Source organism: Drosophila navojoa, chromosome 2, assembly GCF_054131105.1.
Source record: "Drosophila navojoa isolate 15081-1374.11 chromosome 2, UAZ_NAV_1.0, whole genome shotgun sequence".
Taxonomy (NCBI): domain Eukaryota; kingdom Metazoa; phylum Arthropoda; class Insecta; order Diptera; family Drosophilidae; genus Drosophila; species Drosophila navojoa.
In genome coordinates, this window is record NC_142890.1 from 24191404 (window position 1) to 24206982 (window position 15579).

Sequence of the window (15579 nt, forward strand, 5' to 3'; positions counted from 1 at the left end):
TGCATGTGTGTGTGACACATGTGCGAGGGGTAGTGAGTGCTTGGTGCAAAAAGCAAGAGATTCACATAAAAATATACGAGTACTCATTATGATAATACGAAAATAAATGACAGTGGTGTTTATACTCATGGCATAACGGGGAGTTCCAGCTCCCAATAACTCACCAAGCAACATACGAAACTAAACAGCCAATTCCACATGTGGGCGTGTTGGCGTTAGGGTATCTGAAAGGAATCATCTGAGAAGTTGAATATCTAAAAGAAATTACGTATATGCGTAAAGAATAGACAATGATATATCGAAGCTAAAAATAATAAAATAATATAAAACGTCATTATAATTTTTATTTCTATCTATCACGGCGAAATATTAGTAGATCTATCACAAATATATCACTCACATATTTATATTATTTTCCATGTAGAGTATTCAGCATTCGTTGCTGCTGGCATTTGCACACCTTAAGGAATAAAATATGCTGTCTTTGTTGTGCCTGACTTACGTCTAATACCTTTGTTGCTGGCGCAACAAGCTGGGGAGGCATGTCTAATTCATCCTTTTTGGCATGGGCTTTGCATCTGATAGGCCGCCCGTCTACTTTTCGTAAGCAGTTCAATTTTTTATTCGCACTTCGTTTGTGTTTTCCGGCTTTGTTTTTGGCACAAAATGGCCGCCGACATTTCCCATTAGCGACATATTGTTACAGTCCTGGCTAAACGAGGTAGTGGAGCAGGAGGAGAAGTAGGAGGAGGACGAGGGGGAGGTGGCAGTAAAGTAAATGTAGGTGCAGGAGCCCAGCTGCCTGGCCATTAAGCTAATCTTTTTGATCTTCAGGTTGCTGCTGTGCACTTACGAATTAATGTATATTTTTGTTGTGTACTTAAATCTTTATGTATATTTATATACATCAAGATATACATATATGTACATATATACTTGAGATAAGTATGTTTTTATAAGAAAATTTTATTAAAATATTTTAAAATCTCTATACAAATATACAATCATGTTTAAAGCTTTACTTTGATTGGGTGAAAGTGAGAAGAGGATAAACAAAGAACCAGAGACTGAGAAAGAAAGAGACACACAGAGAGAGATAGAGATAGATGGATAGAGATAGAGATAGGGATAGAAACAAGTATAGAGATAGAGATAGAAATAGAGACCAATAGGTTTTATTTAAGAAAATTAAGAAATATGAAATAAATTAGCCATTAATTTTTCTATAGGAAGAAAATTTGGATTATTTTCATAGCTCTACAGTATTATAAGCTCATATATTTGGACATATATGCATATATAGTATGAGGATATTTTAATTTAGAGTTACTCATATTTGTATATATTTTTTTTTAATATCATTTTATTTTATTTGTATACTATTTTATTTTTAGTCACATTTAAGGTAATTTTCTTTTAATCTATCTTATAAAACTACCCGCACATAGTGAATAAAGCAAATGTTTATTTTGGATAGTTTTAACCTATTTAATTAAAAGCTAATCATGCAAAGAAAGCGTACAACAGGAAACTGTATAATTTATATAAATTTTCCCCATTCGGAAAATGAGTGCAAAAAGTCGCCCAATAATTTGTATACTCTAAACTCTAACTCTGATAAAGTCCGTTAGAAAAGTAGTTTCTGTGCAGCCTAAAGCAGCTGCAGAATTTTAATTTGATTTTAGGCAAAAATTCGTTACATTTTGGTCATAAACTGGACGATGGATACGCTGCTGCCGGGGTCAACAATTAAATGCCATTTGCAATGGAAACACTGAAATCGCTGATGACCATTGTGGACTGAATGCCGCCATCGAGGCAATGAATAATTATTTAAATGTCCCAACTATTTTGAATCAAGACGAAAAAAGGTCAAGCTAGGGGCGAGGGGTCAGCCGCAGCCGTAGTCCCACGATCCTCGAAAGCCATTTCTCTACATGCAAAACAATGGGATAGAAAATCCTTTTTTACAGCTCGACTGTGTGTGTGTGCGAATCGAAATCGTTACAATTTAGAGCATTGCTGTTTGTGTAGCAATAAATTTGAAAATTGCAGCCCCTGCCCGGGGTCCTGACCCTGGCCACCCCTATGCAGCTCGGGCAGCTCGGGCAGCACGGGCTGCCTTCTTGAAGCTGCGTCTTATGCGTGACCCCGAATATTCACGCAATTTTTGTGACACATTCACAGTTTTCGCATTAATTTTAACCTCTGCTGGACGTTGACAAGGGGTCAACTTCAGCTGCGGCCAATAGCCGTTGCCCAACCCCTGGCACCGCTCTCGCTCTAGCTCTAGCTCGATCCGCATTTGGCTCTGTGTTGGCGTCGCCGCACCGCAGGGTTCACGAAAGTGTGAAAATGTGTAACTGCCCGGCCGCCCTGATTAGATGGCGATGGTCAGAATTTGAGGATATATTCGGGGTGAGATTCAGCACATTTTGGCGCTTATTTCAAATTGCCAATTGTCTAAGCTCGGGATTTGGCACAACGGACTCGAATTCAGTCTACAATTGTGCTGGCCATTGTTGAATGCATTTGGATTCTAATGCGCCGACAACGACATTCAAGGCGGACTTAGTGGTGTTCATATCAGACGCATTACAAATGTAACCCAATGGTCACTCGAATAGGGAGTCGGGCCGTTGTGTCAATACTGAAGTAAAATGATTTGTGGTACCACAGCGATTATATAACGGACGTCTGAAAGATTTAAAGACTGGAATTTTTTGCACATTATATAACATATAGCTATGTACTTATACATATATGAGATTTCATTTATTCTTCATGTTTCATTAAACTAGAGCATCCAAAACAATATAAAAACAAATATTTTTTTATATTTACCGAATTGTGTAATTGATTATAAAATGAACAAAACGAGACAGTCTTCGACTCCCAAGATAAATAACAGTCGACCCTTTCCCATTTATGTCCCTCTGATTTTAGCTATTGTTCAAATAAAATTTTGCTTAGGTTTCTTTTCCTCTTAAGAGCAAAAAACAGTTCGCTATTTTTTTTGCAATTCTTAAGCTAGTCTTTATTTTTATTTATTTTAAACCCTAATAAATAAATAAATGAGTATTATAAAGTCTCCTCAATATTTATTCAATTTTTGAATTATATAGAAATTATCCTAAGTTAAAAAAAAAAAAGTTGAAACCATGTTTAATAATATGAAACAATATTGGAAACAATGTATTTAATGTATTTAAAAATTTAAATTATCTTTTAAGCATATTATTATTATATTTTAATAAACCATTTGCAAACATAAAAATAAATAATAATAATAATAATAATAAAATATTTAAATAAATATTTTAAATATTAAAAAACATAATTTTCCCATTTTTTATTATAGTCTAGTGAAAAAGTTTTCTCGGGCAACCGATTTTCCAGTTTTGTCAATCGTAAATGCAGTGCAATTCATTTCATTTTACGAGTATTTTTAGGGCAATCGTAAAATGAAACCCATCGAACTTAACCCTTTGGCATGGCTAATGATCGGATACTGAATTCGTGGAACGGTGGACGGTGTTTGAAAGCGCTCATAAAAAATGCACAGACTTTGCATTTAACCCGTTCGGGCAAACAGGCCAAGAACTTTCGCCAAAGGGTTGAGGAAGTGCGAGTCTTTCGCCCTGCGAGCTGAGGAACAATGGGTGTCATAAAAAACACAACCGACGCATCATAAAGAACACAAAGCGAGCGGCATTAGCTAGAAACAAAAAAAAACACACACACACACACAAATATATATAGCGTAGACAGTTTCGCAGGAATTTGGCAAGGACACGGTGGGAAAGAGAAAGGAAGAGATTGGTAAGATCTTTTTTGTTAATGGTGAAAGGGTTAAGGGACAAAAAACAGCAGCCGCATCCGCAAAACAGCCAGAGTCCTGGGATCAGATCGGACTACCTGCTTTGTCCTGGCCATAAAAAACTAAATGTTTTATGGTTTGTGCACGGCTCTAAAAAACAACATTACGCGGAAGTACGATCACGGCCTTTTTTGTCTCGCACTCACTCTCTGTCTCTCACAGTCGCCGCGGTGCCGCCGAGTCCTTGGACAATCATAACTAGAGCAGTCTAATGAGCCTTCAGTGCAGTAGATGCTCGAGTTGTACTTACTTCGAGGCGTCAACGCCTGCCCGTCCAGAGGAACTTTCTCGTGATTTTCCAGTGAGTTTCATTGTTAAGCCATTGGCCGTAGCTGATTACCTGGTACGGTATGCCTGGGTGCATGCAAACTATGTGAAAGCATCATCTAACTGCTGAGATGTGGGAATCATAAACACAGCACGGACCCGGCCACCAAGCCACCGAAGCGGGCAATTGTCCTGCACCAATGTTCGCGTTGTCCTTCACGCTTTTGTTGCTTTTCAGCTACTTTTACGGCGTAGCCATTAGGACAAACAATCAAAATTAGAGCAACTATTTCGCCATGCTCATGTTTTTCTATCTGTTTCTGCTGCAGTTTCAGTTTCTGTTTGTGTTGTCGGGTTTGTGTCTATCTGGGTCGCTGGTGCTCTAGTTTCCTTTTTTAATCCTTCGGTTTTTCATGCTAAAAAAGGATTTACGGATGTGTCGCCGTGCCCGCTGTTTAGCATAACATTTCTGCGAATCCAACGAAGCACCTCTCACCCAAGTGGGCGTATCTCTGGCGCGCACTTTGCCATTTGATTTATTTCGATGCAATTTTCAGACATTTACAATGTAAACATTCGGATTTCTGGCATAGCTTAGAATATGATTGTTATATTTATGCAAGTAATGGGTAAAAATTTGAAGACTATACGAAAAGTATATTCCTTTTTGAAATAAAACTCAATATTATATAAAAAGTCATATCAAAATATGAGCTATAAATCTTCCAATTATACTTCTTTAGATAATTCAATCAGCATTTCAAGGATATTCTCTATATATCCCGCACAACCAAGCAATCGCATCTCAATTAGCTTGTCCAGTAGCACTTGGAAAAAGAAAACTATACAAGACTGAAAAACTAATTATGATTAAGGAGCATAAAAAGAAACCACATACAGGCAGGCAAAACCGAAAGAAAGAAAAAAAATCTAAAAGAAAATGCCACATCATCCATGGCATGAAATCAGCTTAAAAACTCGAGGAACCGTTCGATGAGGTCAGCTGAAAAGTGCGCCAAATGCAAACAAAACTAATGAGGTCTGAAATAAGCGTTTTGGGGTGTGGAATTCTGGGCATGGGCACATCAATTGAAACTCAGCCAACCGCAAGATTCGCATTTGCATATGAGATCTTGATCCCGAGCCACCACCACTAGCACCACCGCAACCACTGAGGAACAAAGCAGGACTAAGGATGTTAAGGCTCAATCTCAAGGATGTCTGTTGACATTGGCTGAACAATGGTTGAGGGCAAGCCAGCGTATCATTTTCATAGAGCACTTGAGCTTAGTGCTCGGGCCAAATTAGATGACAGTTATTATCACGATCATCAATTAAAAGGTCAAGCGTGACGCGTTGCCGCTGAACATGTGCGAACTTGCAGTCTAAGGACTAAGGACTGAGGAGTGCGGCTTAAGGAACATTTGTGTTGGCTTTGCGACAACTTTACATAACTTGCGGATCAGCGGCTCCACACACCCGCCCGCGCCCGCCTTAAGCAGCGCTAATCACATGATCAACACTCGGATCAGGATCAAAGTCACTGATCCTGATCCTGCAACACGGTGCGTAATGTTGGATTATGCAGTCGCCCACTGCAACTTTTAAATCACTTTTAAATCTCTGGCTCTGGACCACTGCTGTCGCTGCTGCTCTAGTTTCCCGGCAGCCGCGGCTTGCTCGCAGAGCGCGGGATTAATGAACGCAGCGGCCGGTCCAGGTAGCAGCACCTTTAATCCTTTCTTCAGTGCTCGCAAATCCGCGTACAAAGTCCGGTTGCACTTCTAATCCGGTTGACAGCGTCAATGATGCGAGGCCTGGCTGCCTGCCGCGTCTCCTGCTTCTGCTCGAACTACCTGTTCAGCCACTGCCTCGCAGCCAGCGTCCTGCCATGTCCTGCGCGTGTGCTCTGCATATGCATTTGCATACTGTTCGCGCTTTGTTTGCATTTTCGAACATCGTTTGTTTTGTAAATATTGCCAACAAATTGCAAATGTCATTTACAAGGCTCACATGAAATTTGTTGTTAAAATTATTCGACATATATTGAATTTAGGCAATTTAACGTATTAAAGAGATGTAGTACACCTCCCATATCGATGTATTTTTCGATTTGGTAATAGATTTCGGTGCAAGTCAAAGTAAATATATATAAAGAAGAGGCCATAATTCAAGTTATCTATTGCCATTTTTTAATTTCCTCTCAATCATCTCAGTTTCAATGGCGCACAATCTTCTAGCTGCCCTTTGAAAGCGAAAGTACAACACTTGATGCGTCGCATCAACAAGCTCCATGACATGCTTTATTATTGCTTGCATGTTACTTTCTATCAGCATTGTTTAGTTGGCTTTAAGCTGGAAGTCCAGCAGCCGACCGCCCCCACCTATATGTGCAGGGGAGGAGAGCTCCATGGAGCTCCATGTAACAGCGGTCAAAGGCCGACGAAAATGACCGAAAATCGATAATCAATAGTGAAGCGAATTTTGGCAAAAATAAACGACAGCTGCAATTGCGAGCTGCAGCACAATGCAATGCAGCGCGTAGCCAAAGGATGCGTATTAGACGCGTGCATCAGGACGAAGAGAGTGCGCTCGCCGAAGAAGCATACGGAGAGGGAGCGCGAGAGGGACAGCGAGCGGGCAGGATGAGAGAGAAACAGAGACGGTGAGAGACAGAGAGAGCACTTGGGGAGGCAGCGACCAGTCAATGCACGCCGTCTATGGGGACGGGGCTGTTAGCACTCAGAGCCATTGAGTCTGTTACAGCCAGCAGCCGATTTGAGTGCGTTTTTGCTTGTACCGTTGTAATTGAGTTCGCTCTTTCGAGCATATTCCGCTCTCTGGCTCTCGGCACGGCCCGCTGTGCGTGTGCGTTTGTGTGAGTGTGTTTCTGTTTCTGTTTGTGTGTGTTGTGTTGGTGTGTGAGTATTTTGTGTGTGCGTGTGTTTTTGGTTTTGTTCGTGCATTTTTGACATTTGTTTCTTTTGCATTTGAGTGGCTTTTGGACCAGAGCTGTGCACTATGCGGAGATTTTCAGCTATGACTAGTGCTAGTTGAGCAGGAATCCGTGTCAGTCGTGCTCAGTGCCTCGCATAAGCCGAACGTCGCTCTGGAGCAACCATCAGCAATCTCAAAAAGGACGACGAGTGTCTCAACTAAAACGAAAGCGAAACCAAAAACACAGTAGCTCTAAATAAAAAACCCCCCGAAAAAAAAAAAAAAACAACAACAAAAAACACTATAAAAAACTACATAGCAAATCAACTGCCAGTGATTGTGTCAAGTCCAGCCGCAAGCAATTATTAAACGTTCGTAAACAATTTACAAATTATTGGCCAGCCTTCAGAAGAGTTTTTTTTCGCACATGCGCGAACTTCGCACAAAAAAGCTAAAAAGCAAAGACCAAAAAAAGAGATAAAAACGACCAAAAAGGAGCAGCCACCACACACCAACACTCCTGCGACTCCGTGTGCGTGTGCGTGTGTGTGTGAACGTGCGCCTGTGTGCTGTGCGCGGTTTTTGTTTCGCACGCACTTTTATCGCCGTTTTGTTTGATTTAACGGTGCCGCGGTCAAGTGTAGAGAGCGCGAGAGCTTCCACGCCAGCAGCAGAAAAAGAAGCAGCAGCAGCAGCAGCCGCTGCTCCTGTTCCCGATTCCCGTTTCGGACCAAAACTTTTTGAGATTTGCCCACAGTCGCCCAAGGTATGTAAATATCACTTTCCACTATTATTATTATCTCTCAGTTAACCTTCAAAATTTTGCGTGCTCAGCAGGCGGTAAGGCAGCACATACATACATAAATCAAGAGCAATAGTAATAGGCTTACAGTTAGAGAGCAAAGTGCACTCCGCACAGCAACGGTGCAGTGATTAAAGAAATAAACAAAAACAATCGAACGCCTTTAAATAGTGCATAGTATTTCGAGGGAATAGCACAAATCGCAAAATGTTGAGGCATTCAGATAAACATAAAGCTCGATTTAACAAATTTAATGGGCATACTAAATAACATCTAAGCGAATAAAAGTGATGCGAATGTTATAAGTATATACTTAAATTTTTATATGTTTAAATATTCCCTTTGATTTAGCTTTAGATTTGTAGTTAAGTGGTGTAGCTTGATTTTTATTATATTTAATATATATACATAAATTGAAAGTGGGAACTTAAGGTAAACAAATTACTTTAAAATAATTTTGTTTAGTTTTTAATAAGAAAACATAAAAAGACATGCTTTTGGCTTTAGTTTAGCTAAGCTTAAAATTATTATTTAGTAAACTACTTAAGGGAATACCCTTAGTAATAAAACGCAATCTGTCTTCGAATGCTTTCTTCGCTTGATTGTTTCTGTTGTTGTCGAACGCTTCTTTTTGTGTCTAACCTTAAAGACAAACACACAAGCACACACACACTGACACACAGGCACACTCACTCACACACACACACATGCATTTGCTTACATATCGCTTGCTAAAAATGCAACAGCAAAAATTCTAAAACAATATTTCAAAATCTGTCTGGCTTTTAGCCGATCTGGCGAACTTGTTTTTTGCCCGTGCAGTTTGCCAGGCCTCACCCCATCGCCGCTCCACCGCCCCACCGGGTGCCCCCCACACACACACCCCGACACTGCCCGGCGCTCCCCGGCCAGCGCAGCATCGCCCCCTGTTCGCTCGTTCGTTGCCTGGCAGCTAATTTTATTTGTTTACATGTCCGACTGCATGTTGTATTTTTTGCCCGCCTTTCTTTCGCGCCGTCCTCTGGCTTTTTAGCAATTTCTTTTGATATTCGCCTTTTCACATTTCTTCTTTTTATTTTTTAATATTTAATTTTAGACACTCAACTATAATTCAAAGTCAACGGTGCAATTTTTTAATGTCCATTTTGTTAGAGCCTGCCAAAAGTGCATATCAAAATAGTTCTCACTGCACGAATGAAAACTGAAAGAAATGTTTTCTTTTTTGCTTTCTTTTTAGCTATTTTATATTTATTTATTTTTGTTATTCTTTTCTTTTTTGTGTTGTTTTCTTGGCAACTATTTGCAAAAATGATTGTCAGCTGCTTTGGCATATTTTTAATGTTTGCTGACAATAGAACAGCGAAGAACCGAATAGATGATAAATTTTTTGCTTTTGACAATTTACGCTTTACGTTTGGCATTGAAAATGCTTTTCCTCGACTATTTTCCATGCAGTTTCTGTGCTTAAACATCTATTTACTCATGCATAATAAAAATTGCCTTTTACAACAAAAACTAAACAACTAAATATATAAATAATTTTTTATAATGCACATTCATCGACAAACGCTGCAGTTTCCCCACCGCTGCCAGCTCACTTCCCCTGGTCCATCTCCTGCCGCTGCACATTTACAACAAAAACATTTTTTGTGGCGCATTTTCTGCGTCTGAATTTTCCATTTTTGCCATTTTCATGATATTTTTCCAAAGGGGGCGGTGTCTGTGGTTGTGGTTCGTGTGCGGAGCGACTATGGGTGTGTGTGGGGCGAGGGGTGTGCAAAGGCGGGACCAGAAGGCAGGCGGCAGGGGGGTTGGCCAAACGACTAGCACATGTTTACTTTACTTTGCAGTTTCGGTTGCGTTGCATTTCGCACTCGTTGCCCAGCACCCCGCCACCCTTGTAAGTCCCCCTGCTCGTGCCTGCTCTTTGCCCGCTCCTGCTGATGCTCCTGCATGGCATGTAGCCGGCATAATATTAATTTTACACTTGGCCTTTAGTTTTTGCCTTTGTTATTGTTGTTCTTTTCGTTGTTGTTGGATGTGCAAAAAAGTAGACAACCCGTAAGCTTTTCACTCTCCCCCCTCTCCCTCTCTCTGCCCCTCCCTCTTTGTTTCTGTTGCACTGACAAGCCAATTAATTTGGGTTCTTAAAAATATCACTAGCTAAATTAAATAAATATGCTAAGCACATTATACAATATATATATATATATATTGCTTTTGTTGTTTTGCTAGAGAACTTTTGCAGCGCCAAATTTCCTGTACCATCAATTATGCATAAGTATTGTAGATATTTTAGCAGCCAGCTCGATCCCCACTCTCCAATCCCAATTACCATGTCATCACCCACTGCCGCCCCTGCTGCGTTGCCATTACCAAGAGCCGACTGCTGCTGACGTTTTGCGTTTTTAATAATATTTACTTAAAAGCACAAACAATTGGCCAAAAATGCGGCAACTGCAGTGAAATTGCAATAGGAAAAATGAAAATAACAAAAAGGAAAATCAAAAAAATATATAGAAAATTTATTGGGTATATTTCAAAACTACGCAAATCAAAGTAAACCCTTAAACAAAAACCACAAAAAATTGAGGCAAAAATAGAGAGCTCTTAACAAAGCATAGAAAAGCAAAAAATAAATCTGGTATGAAATATTTGATATTTATATACAAATATTATTTCACTTTAAATATCAATTTCTATGAATCCATAAAAATAGGTTTCTCTTTCGATTTATTGAATGCTTTCTTCATATTAGCTGAAAAAAGGTTCTAAATAAATATAAATTCTGCAAAGTCTAGCTTTCTGTTTGTAAAATTTATTTACAAATACATTTTTTACCAGTTTGTGGGCTAAAAAATTAAAAAAAAAAATTTATATAAATTTGACTATTTTTGGATTAGAATATTTATAAAGTTTACAGATTTATAAAAGAATTTGTTAATATATATAAGATTCTTGCTTTTTTCTCCGATCTCATAATAAGTTTTTAAGTTTCTTTATTTTTTTTTATTGCAAAAAGCGAATTGCATTGAGTTGAATTCATAGAATCCGTATAATACCATTGTATGCAATTGTTGATTTAGATTTTTGTTTAATTTTTTTCCTCTGCATTCGCGTTTGGGAATTCTATTTGCGTTCTATGATCGCTTTGTCGAACTTTTTATAGAAATTTAACGAAATACAGTGAAATTTCGCGTGCAGCTTTTCAAAAATATCTCATTAAAATAAACTTGTATAAATAACAATAATTTAATTGCTATTAAAAGGAAATTTATGTGCTTTCCATGATAACAAATTGCAAACTAAAATGCACCGTTTAATAGTGATAATCGTCTAAGCTGACAAATTCGCCAGCTGTGGGCTGTTCAGATTTATATAAATATATTCGCCAAGTATGCCTGACTATACGGATATCTGTATATTCAGTTATATATACAGTTACTCAACCATATACCGCGTAGTGCGGACAATTAACTTAAATCCTTTTGCTTTTTATTATTAAACGCGAAATTCGTCGGTGCAGGCTGCGCCTTCTAATCTTCTAATCCAATCCTCGATGCTCGCTCCTGGCTGCTCGCGCTGATTAACTTTAATCCACTGCGTGCCGTGTGCGAGGGGAAAACTCGTTGCGTTTTGTGTTCTAATCTGCATAGCTTAAGTTTCGCGGCCCGGATCATCCAAATCCAATGCGCGTAATTTTCTTCTTTTTTCTCGTGTTTGCATTTTTCCGCTTTTGTTTTTGTTGCCGCTCTAATCCAGTTTGAATGGATCAAGAAGTTGAGGCGAGTGCGCGACTCGCGACTCCGCGACCCGATACCTGACTTTCGCTCACCTTTTTCCCATCTAATCCCTTGACGCGTGTGTCGCCTACCTGGCCCAAATATAAGCAACGACCATTTGCAATTCGACAGTCAGTCACAAATTTGCTTGTCCAGCGACCAGACGCACAGCATCCGCTCCAGATCAACTGCAGCACAATCACAAATCACGCAATAATTGGAATATATAACACGAATATCCGCAGCACGAGCAGCGCTAGGTGAGACCAATTACCCAAGGATATCCCATACCCCACACCCGTCCGCCTCACCAGCCATTTTGTCCTCTGCAAAACTCACTCAAATTGCCACCCCGCTACGCGCTCTCTCCTGGCAGCAGGGTGGCACTCTCGGCTTAGGGGTGGCAAAAATAAAAACACTTGGAAAAAAGGCAAACAAAAGCAAAAAACAAGAAAAAAGGAATCGAGACAAAAAGCATAAAAAACTCGACGCAGGCGCACTGGCCAGACATTCAAATTACAATCTTAACCGTGTGCTCTTTGTTCCTTCATTTGCAGCCGTGACCAGCAACATGCCTAACTGGGAGACGAGCACCGCGGCGCCCAACTACGAGCAGCACAATGCCTGGTACAGCAGCATGTTTGCCGCCAACATCAAGCAGGAGCCGATGTCGCATCACCACAGTCACCATCACGACAATGGCAACAACAGCAACAGCGGAGCGAGCAGCCCAAGGCAATCGCCGTTGCCCTCACCCAATGCGCCTGGCACTCAGCTGGAACAGTACCTCAAGCAACAGCAACAGCACCAGCACCAGCAGCAGCAGCATCAACAGCCAATGGATACGATGTGTGCGGCTGCCATGACGCCGTCGCCGAGCAACAATGATCAGAACAGCCTACAGCATTTCGATAGCACACTCCAGCAGCAATTGTTGCAGCAGCAGCAATACCAGCAACACTTTCAGGCGGCGCAGCATCAGCAGCAGCAGCATCACCATCTCACACTGGGCGGCTTCAATCCGCTGACGCCGCCGGGTCTGCCCAATCCCATGCAGCACTACTATGCCAGCAGCATGCGGCCCAGTCCACAGCCCACGCCCACAGCCCTGCCCACGGCGGTGGGAACGACCCTACAGACCGGCGACAAGCTGCAGGCGCTGACGCCGCCAATGGACGTGACGCCGCCCAAGTCGCCGGCCAAGTCGCAGCAATCGAGCGTGGAGCCCGAGAAGGAGCACGATCTGATGTCGAACTCGAGCGAGGACATGAAGTACATGGCCGAGTCCGAGGACGACGACAGCAACATACGCATGCCCATCTACAACTCGCACGGCAAGATGAAGAACTACAAGTGCAAGACGTGCGGCGTCGTGGCCATCACCAAGGTGGACTTCTGGGCGCACACGCGCACCCACATGAAGCCCGACAAGATACTGCAGTGCGCCAAGTGCCCCTTTGTGACGGAGTTCAAGCATCATCTGGAGTACCACATTCGCAAGCACAAGAACCAAAAGCCGTTCCAGTGCGACAAGTGCAGCTACACCTGCGTCAACAAGTCCATGCTGAACTCCCACCGGAAGTCGCACAGCTCAGTCTATCAGTATCGCTGTGCCGACTGCGACTATGCCACCAAATACTGTCACAGCTTCAAGCTGCATCTGCGCAAGTATGGCCACAAGCCCGGCATGGTGCTGGACGAGGATGGCACGCCCAATCCCTCGCTGGTCATCGATGTCTATGGCACACGGCGCGGACCCAAGAGCAAGTCCTTCTCGGGCAGCAGCTCCAGCTGTGGCGGTTCCAGCAAGCGGAGCAATGCCGCATCAGCTGCCTCCCAGCAACAGCAACAGCAGCACCAGCAGCAACAGTTGCAGCCCCAACCACAGCAGCAGCAGCAGCAGCAGCAGCCGCAACAGCCTGTGCTGCCACCAAGCGCAACATCTCAGCTATCCGCAGCGCTCCAAGGATTTCCCATCCCATCGGCAGCAGCAGCAGCAGCCGCAACATCCGCACCAGCAGCTGTGGCGCCCGTCTCCCCACCGTCGCCGGCCAAGAGCGTGGCCAGCGTTGAGCAGGCGCCCAGCCTGTCCAGCGCGCTGCTGCCGCCATTGGCCAGCCTGCTTCAGCAGAACCGCAACATGGCCTTCTTCCCCTACTGGAATCTCAATCTGCAGATGCTCGCTGCCCAGCAGCAGGCAGCAGTTCTGGCACAGTTGTCGCCGCGCATGCGTGATCAGCTGCAGCAGCAACAACAGCAACAGCACCAACAGCAACAGCAGCAGCAGCAGCAACAGCAATTGCCAACGCACAGCGACAATGAGGAGGATGAGCATGACGATGATTTCGAGCGCAAGTCCGTGGACTCTGCCATGGATCTCTCACAGGGCACTCCGGTCAAGGAGGAGCCTCAGCCCCACAGCAACCACATGGCCATTAATCTGAAGCTGAAGGACGATGACACACCGCTGATCAGCAGCAGCAGCACCTCCCGCCGCAAGGGTCGTGTCCTCAAGCTGGACACGCTGCTGCAGCTGAAGTCGGCCGCGATGTCATCGCCGGAACAGCAACTGAAACTGCCGCCCAGTGTTCTGCCCACGGCCTCGTCGCCCATTGCCGGCAGCAGCGCCAACAAGCAGCTGGCGGATGATCCCTGCTCTGGTGCCAGCTCCGCGGATGAGTCCATGGAAACGGGCCGTGTGCCGCAGGCCAACACGAGCGCCAGCTCCACGGCCTCCAGCTCCGGCAACAGCTCGAATGCCAGCAGCAGCAGCAATGCCGCTCCAGCTGCCGCCGTTGCCACCTCCGCCACCGTATCGAGCTCCTCCACAGCCACGTCCACGGGCAGCAGCGCTCCGGCCATATACGAGTGCAAGTATTGTGATATTTACTTCAAGGACGCTGTGCTCTACACAATCCACATGGGGTATCACAGCTGCGACGACGTCTTCAAGTGCAACATGTGCGGCGAGAAGTGCGACGGACCCGTCGGCCTCTTCGTGCACATGGCCCGCAATGCGCACTCCTAAGAGCCTCCCAGCGCCGGCGGCCCACAATATTGTTATTAGATATTTTTATTATTATTAACATATTTCGTTGTCCAAAATTGTATATATTCGTAATTTTAGTTTTCATTTTGTTGTCGAGAATTGTACATAAGCCAAAAATGCGCCAAAACGCTATCAACTAACTCTAGACCTAAGCCCAGAGCCCCATAGATTCGTGTCTAGCTCTAACAGTAGATCTAATGCAACTATGTAGTAACTATCCCCACTCTCTGCTAGCCTCTCTCTACTCTCTGTATCCTTTCAGTTTTCAGTTTCCAGCGAACGAAAGCAAACCCACTCTAAAACTAACGTCACAAACCGAACAAAAACCGTGAAAAAGGTTTAAAAATTCCTAGTTTAAGTCGACATTAACTTAACTTAATTCGTAAGCAATCAGTCCAAAGTCACAGTTACACAGCAGCGATTAGTGTATAACTATTATATTTTCATTACAAAATAAATGTTTAGTCTTAAAAAAAAAAGAAGAAAAATAAGCGAGTGCTCTCTTTTCATTGATATTGCAGTATTTTGTTAGCCTAATTTCAATCTTAAGTCAAGCCACAATAAACAAACATTTTTTCAAGAATAATTTAAAGTTTTTATGTTTTTCTTCCATTCTTTATTATTTTAAGTCCAACTCATTCGGCATAATGACAATATTTTTGATATCGATCAAAAAGAAGTACAAATCTAGAGATTTTACAATTCGACATTTTCGACAAAAATGTGTAAATGCCCACGATTTTTAAATTGAATAAACATAGATATATTAAGTGTATTGTATAAGTAAATATTTACAAAATATTATGCGCAATCTGAGCAAATGGATCAAAATTCAAGTTTAATTATTTTCTAGCTGTAAATG

The 15579-nt window shown here is 42.5% G+C and overlaps 1 protein-coding gene across 2 annotated transcripts; it reads left to right on the top strand.

Moving 5' to 3' along the window:
- Nucleotides 1–7182: 7182 nt before the first annotated feature.
- Nucleotides 7183–15303, top strand: hb (zinc finger protein hunchback). Of its 2 annotated transcripts, none has more exons than XM_018098008.2 (2): nt 7183–7850; nt 12226–15303. In XM_018098008.2, exon 2 carries the CDS (start codon nt 12240–12242, stop codon nt 14694–14696), a length of 2457 nt encoding a protein of 818 aa, XP_017953497.1. In that variant the 5' UTR covers nt 7183–7850; nt 12226–12239; the 3' UTR covers nt 14697–15303. The 2 variants fall into 2 exon arrangements, with proteins under 2 accessions (XP_017953497.1, XP_089115488.1); XM_089259362.1 differs by lacking the exon at nt 7183–7850 and adding an exon at nt 11661–11928.
- The last annotated feature ends 276 nt before the right edge of the window (nt 15304–15579 follow it).

What these genes read in the sequence shown, in the direction of transcription:
- hb (XM_018098008.2), top strand. Translation starts at nt 12,240, where the DNA reads ATGCCTAACTGGGAGACGAGCACCGCGGCGCCCAACTACGAGCAGCAC.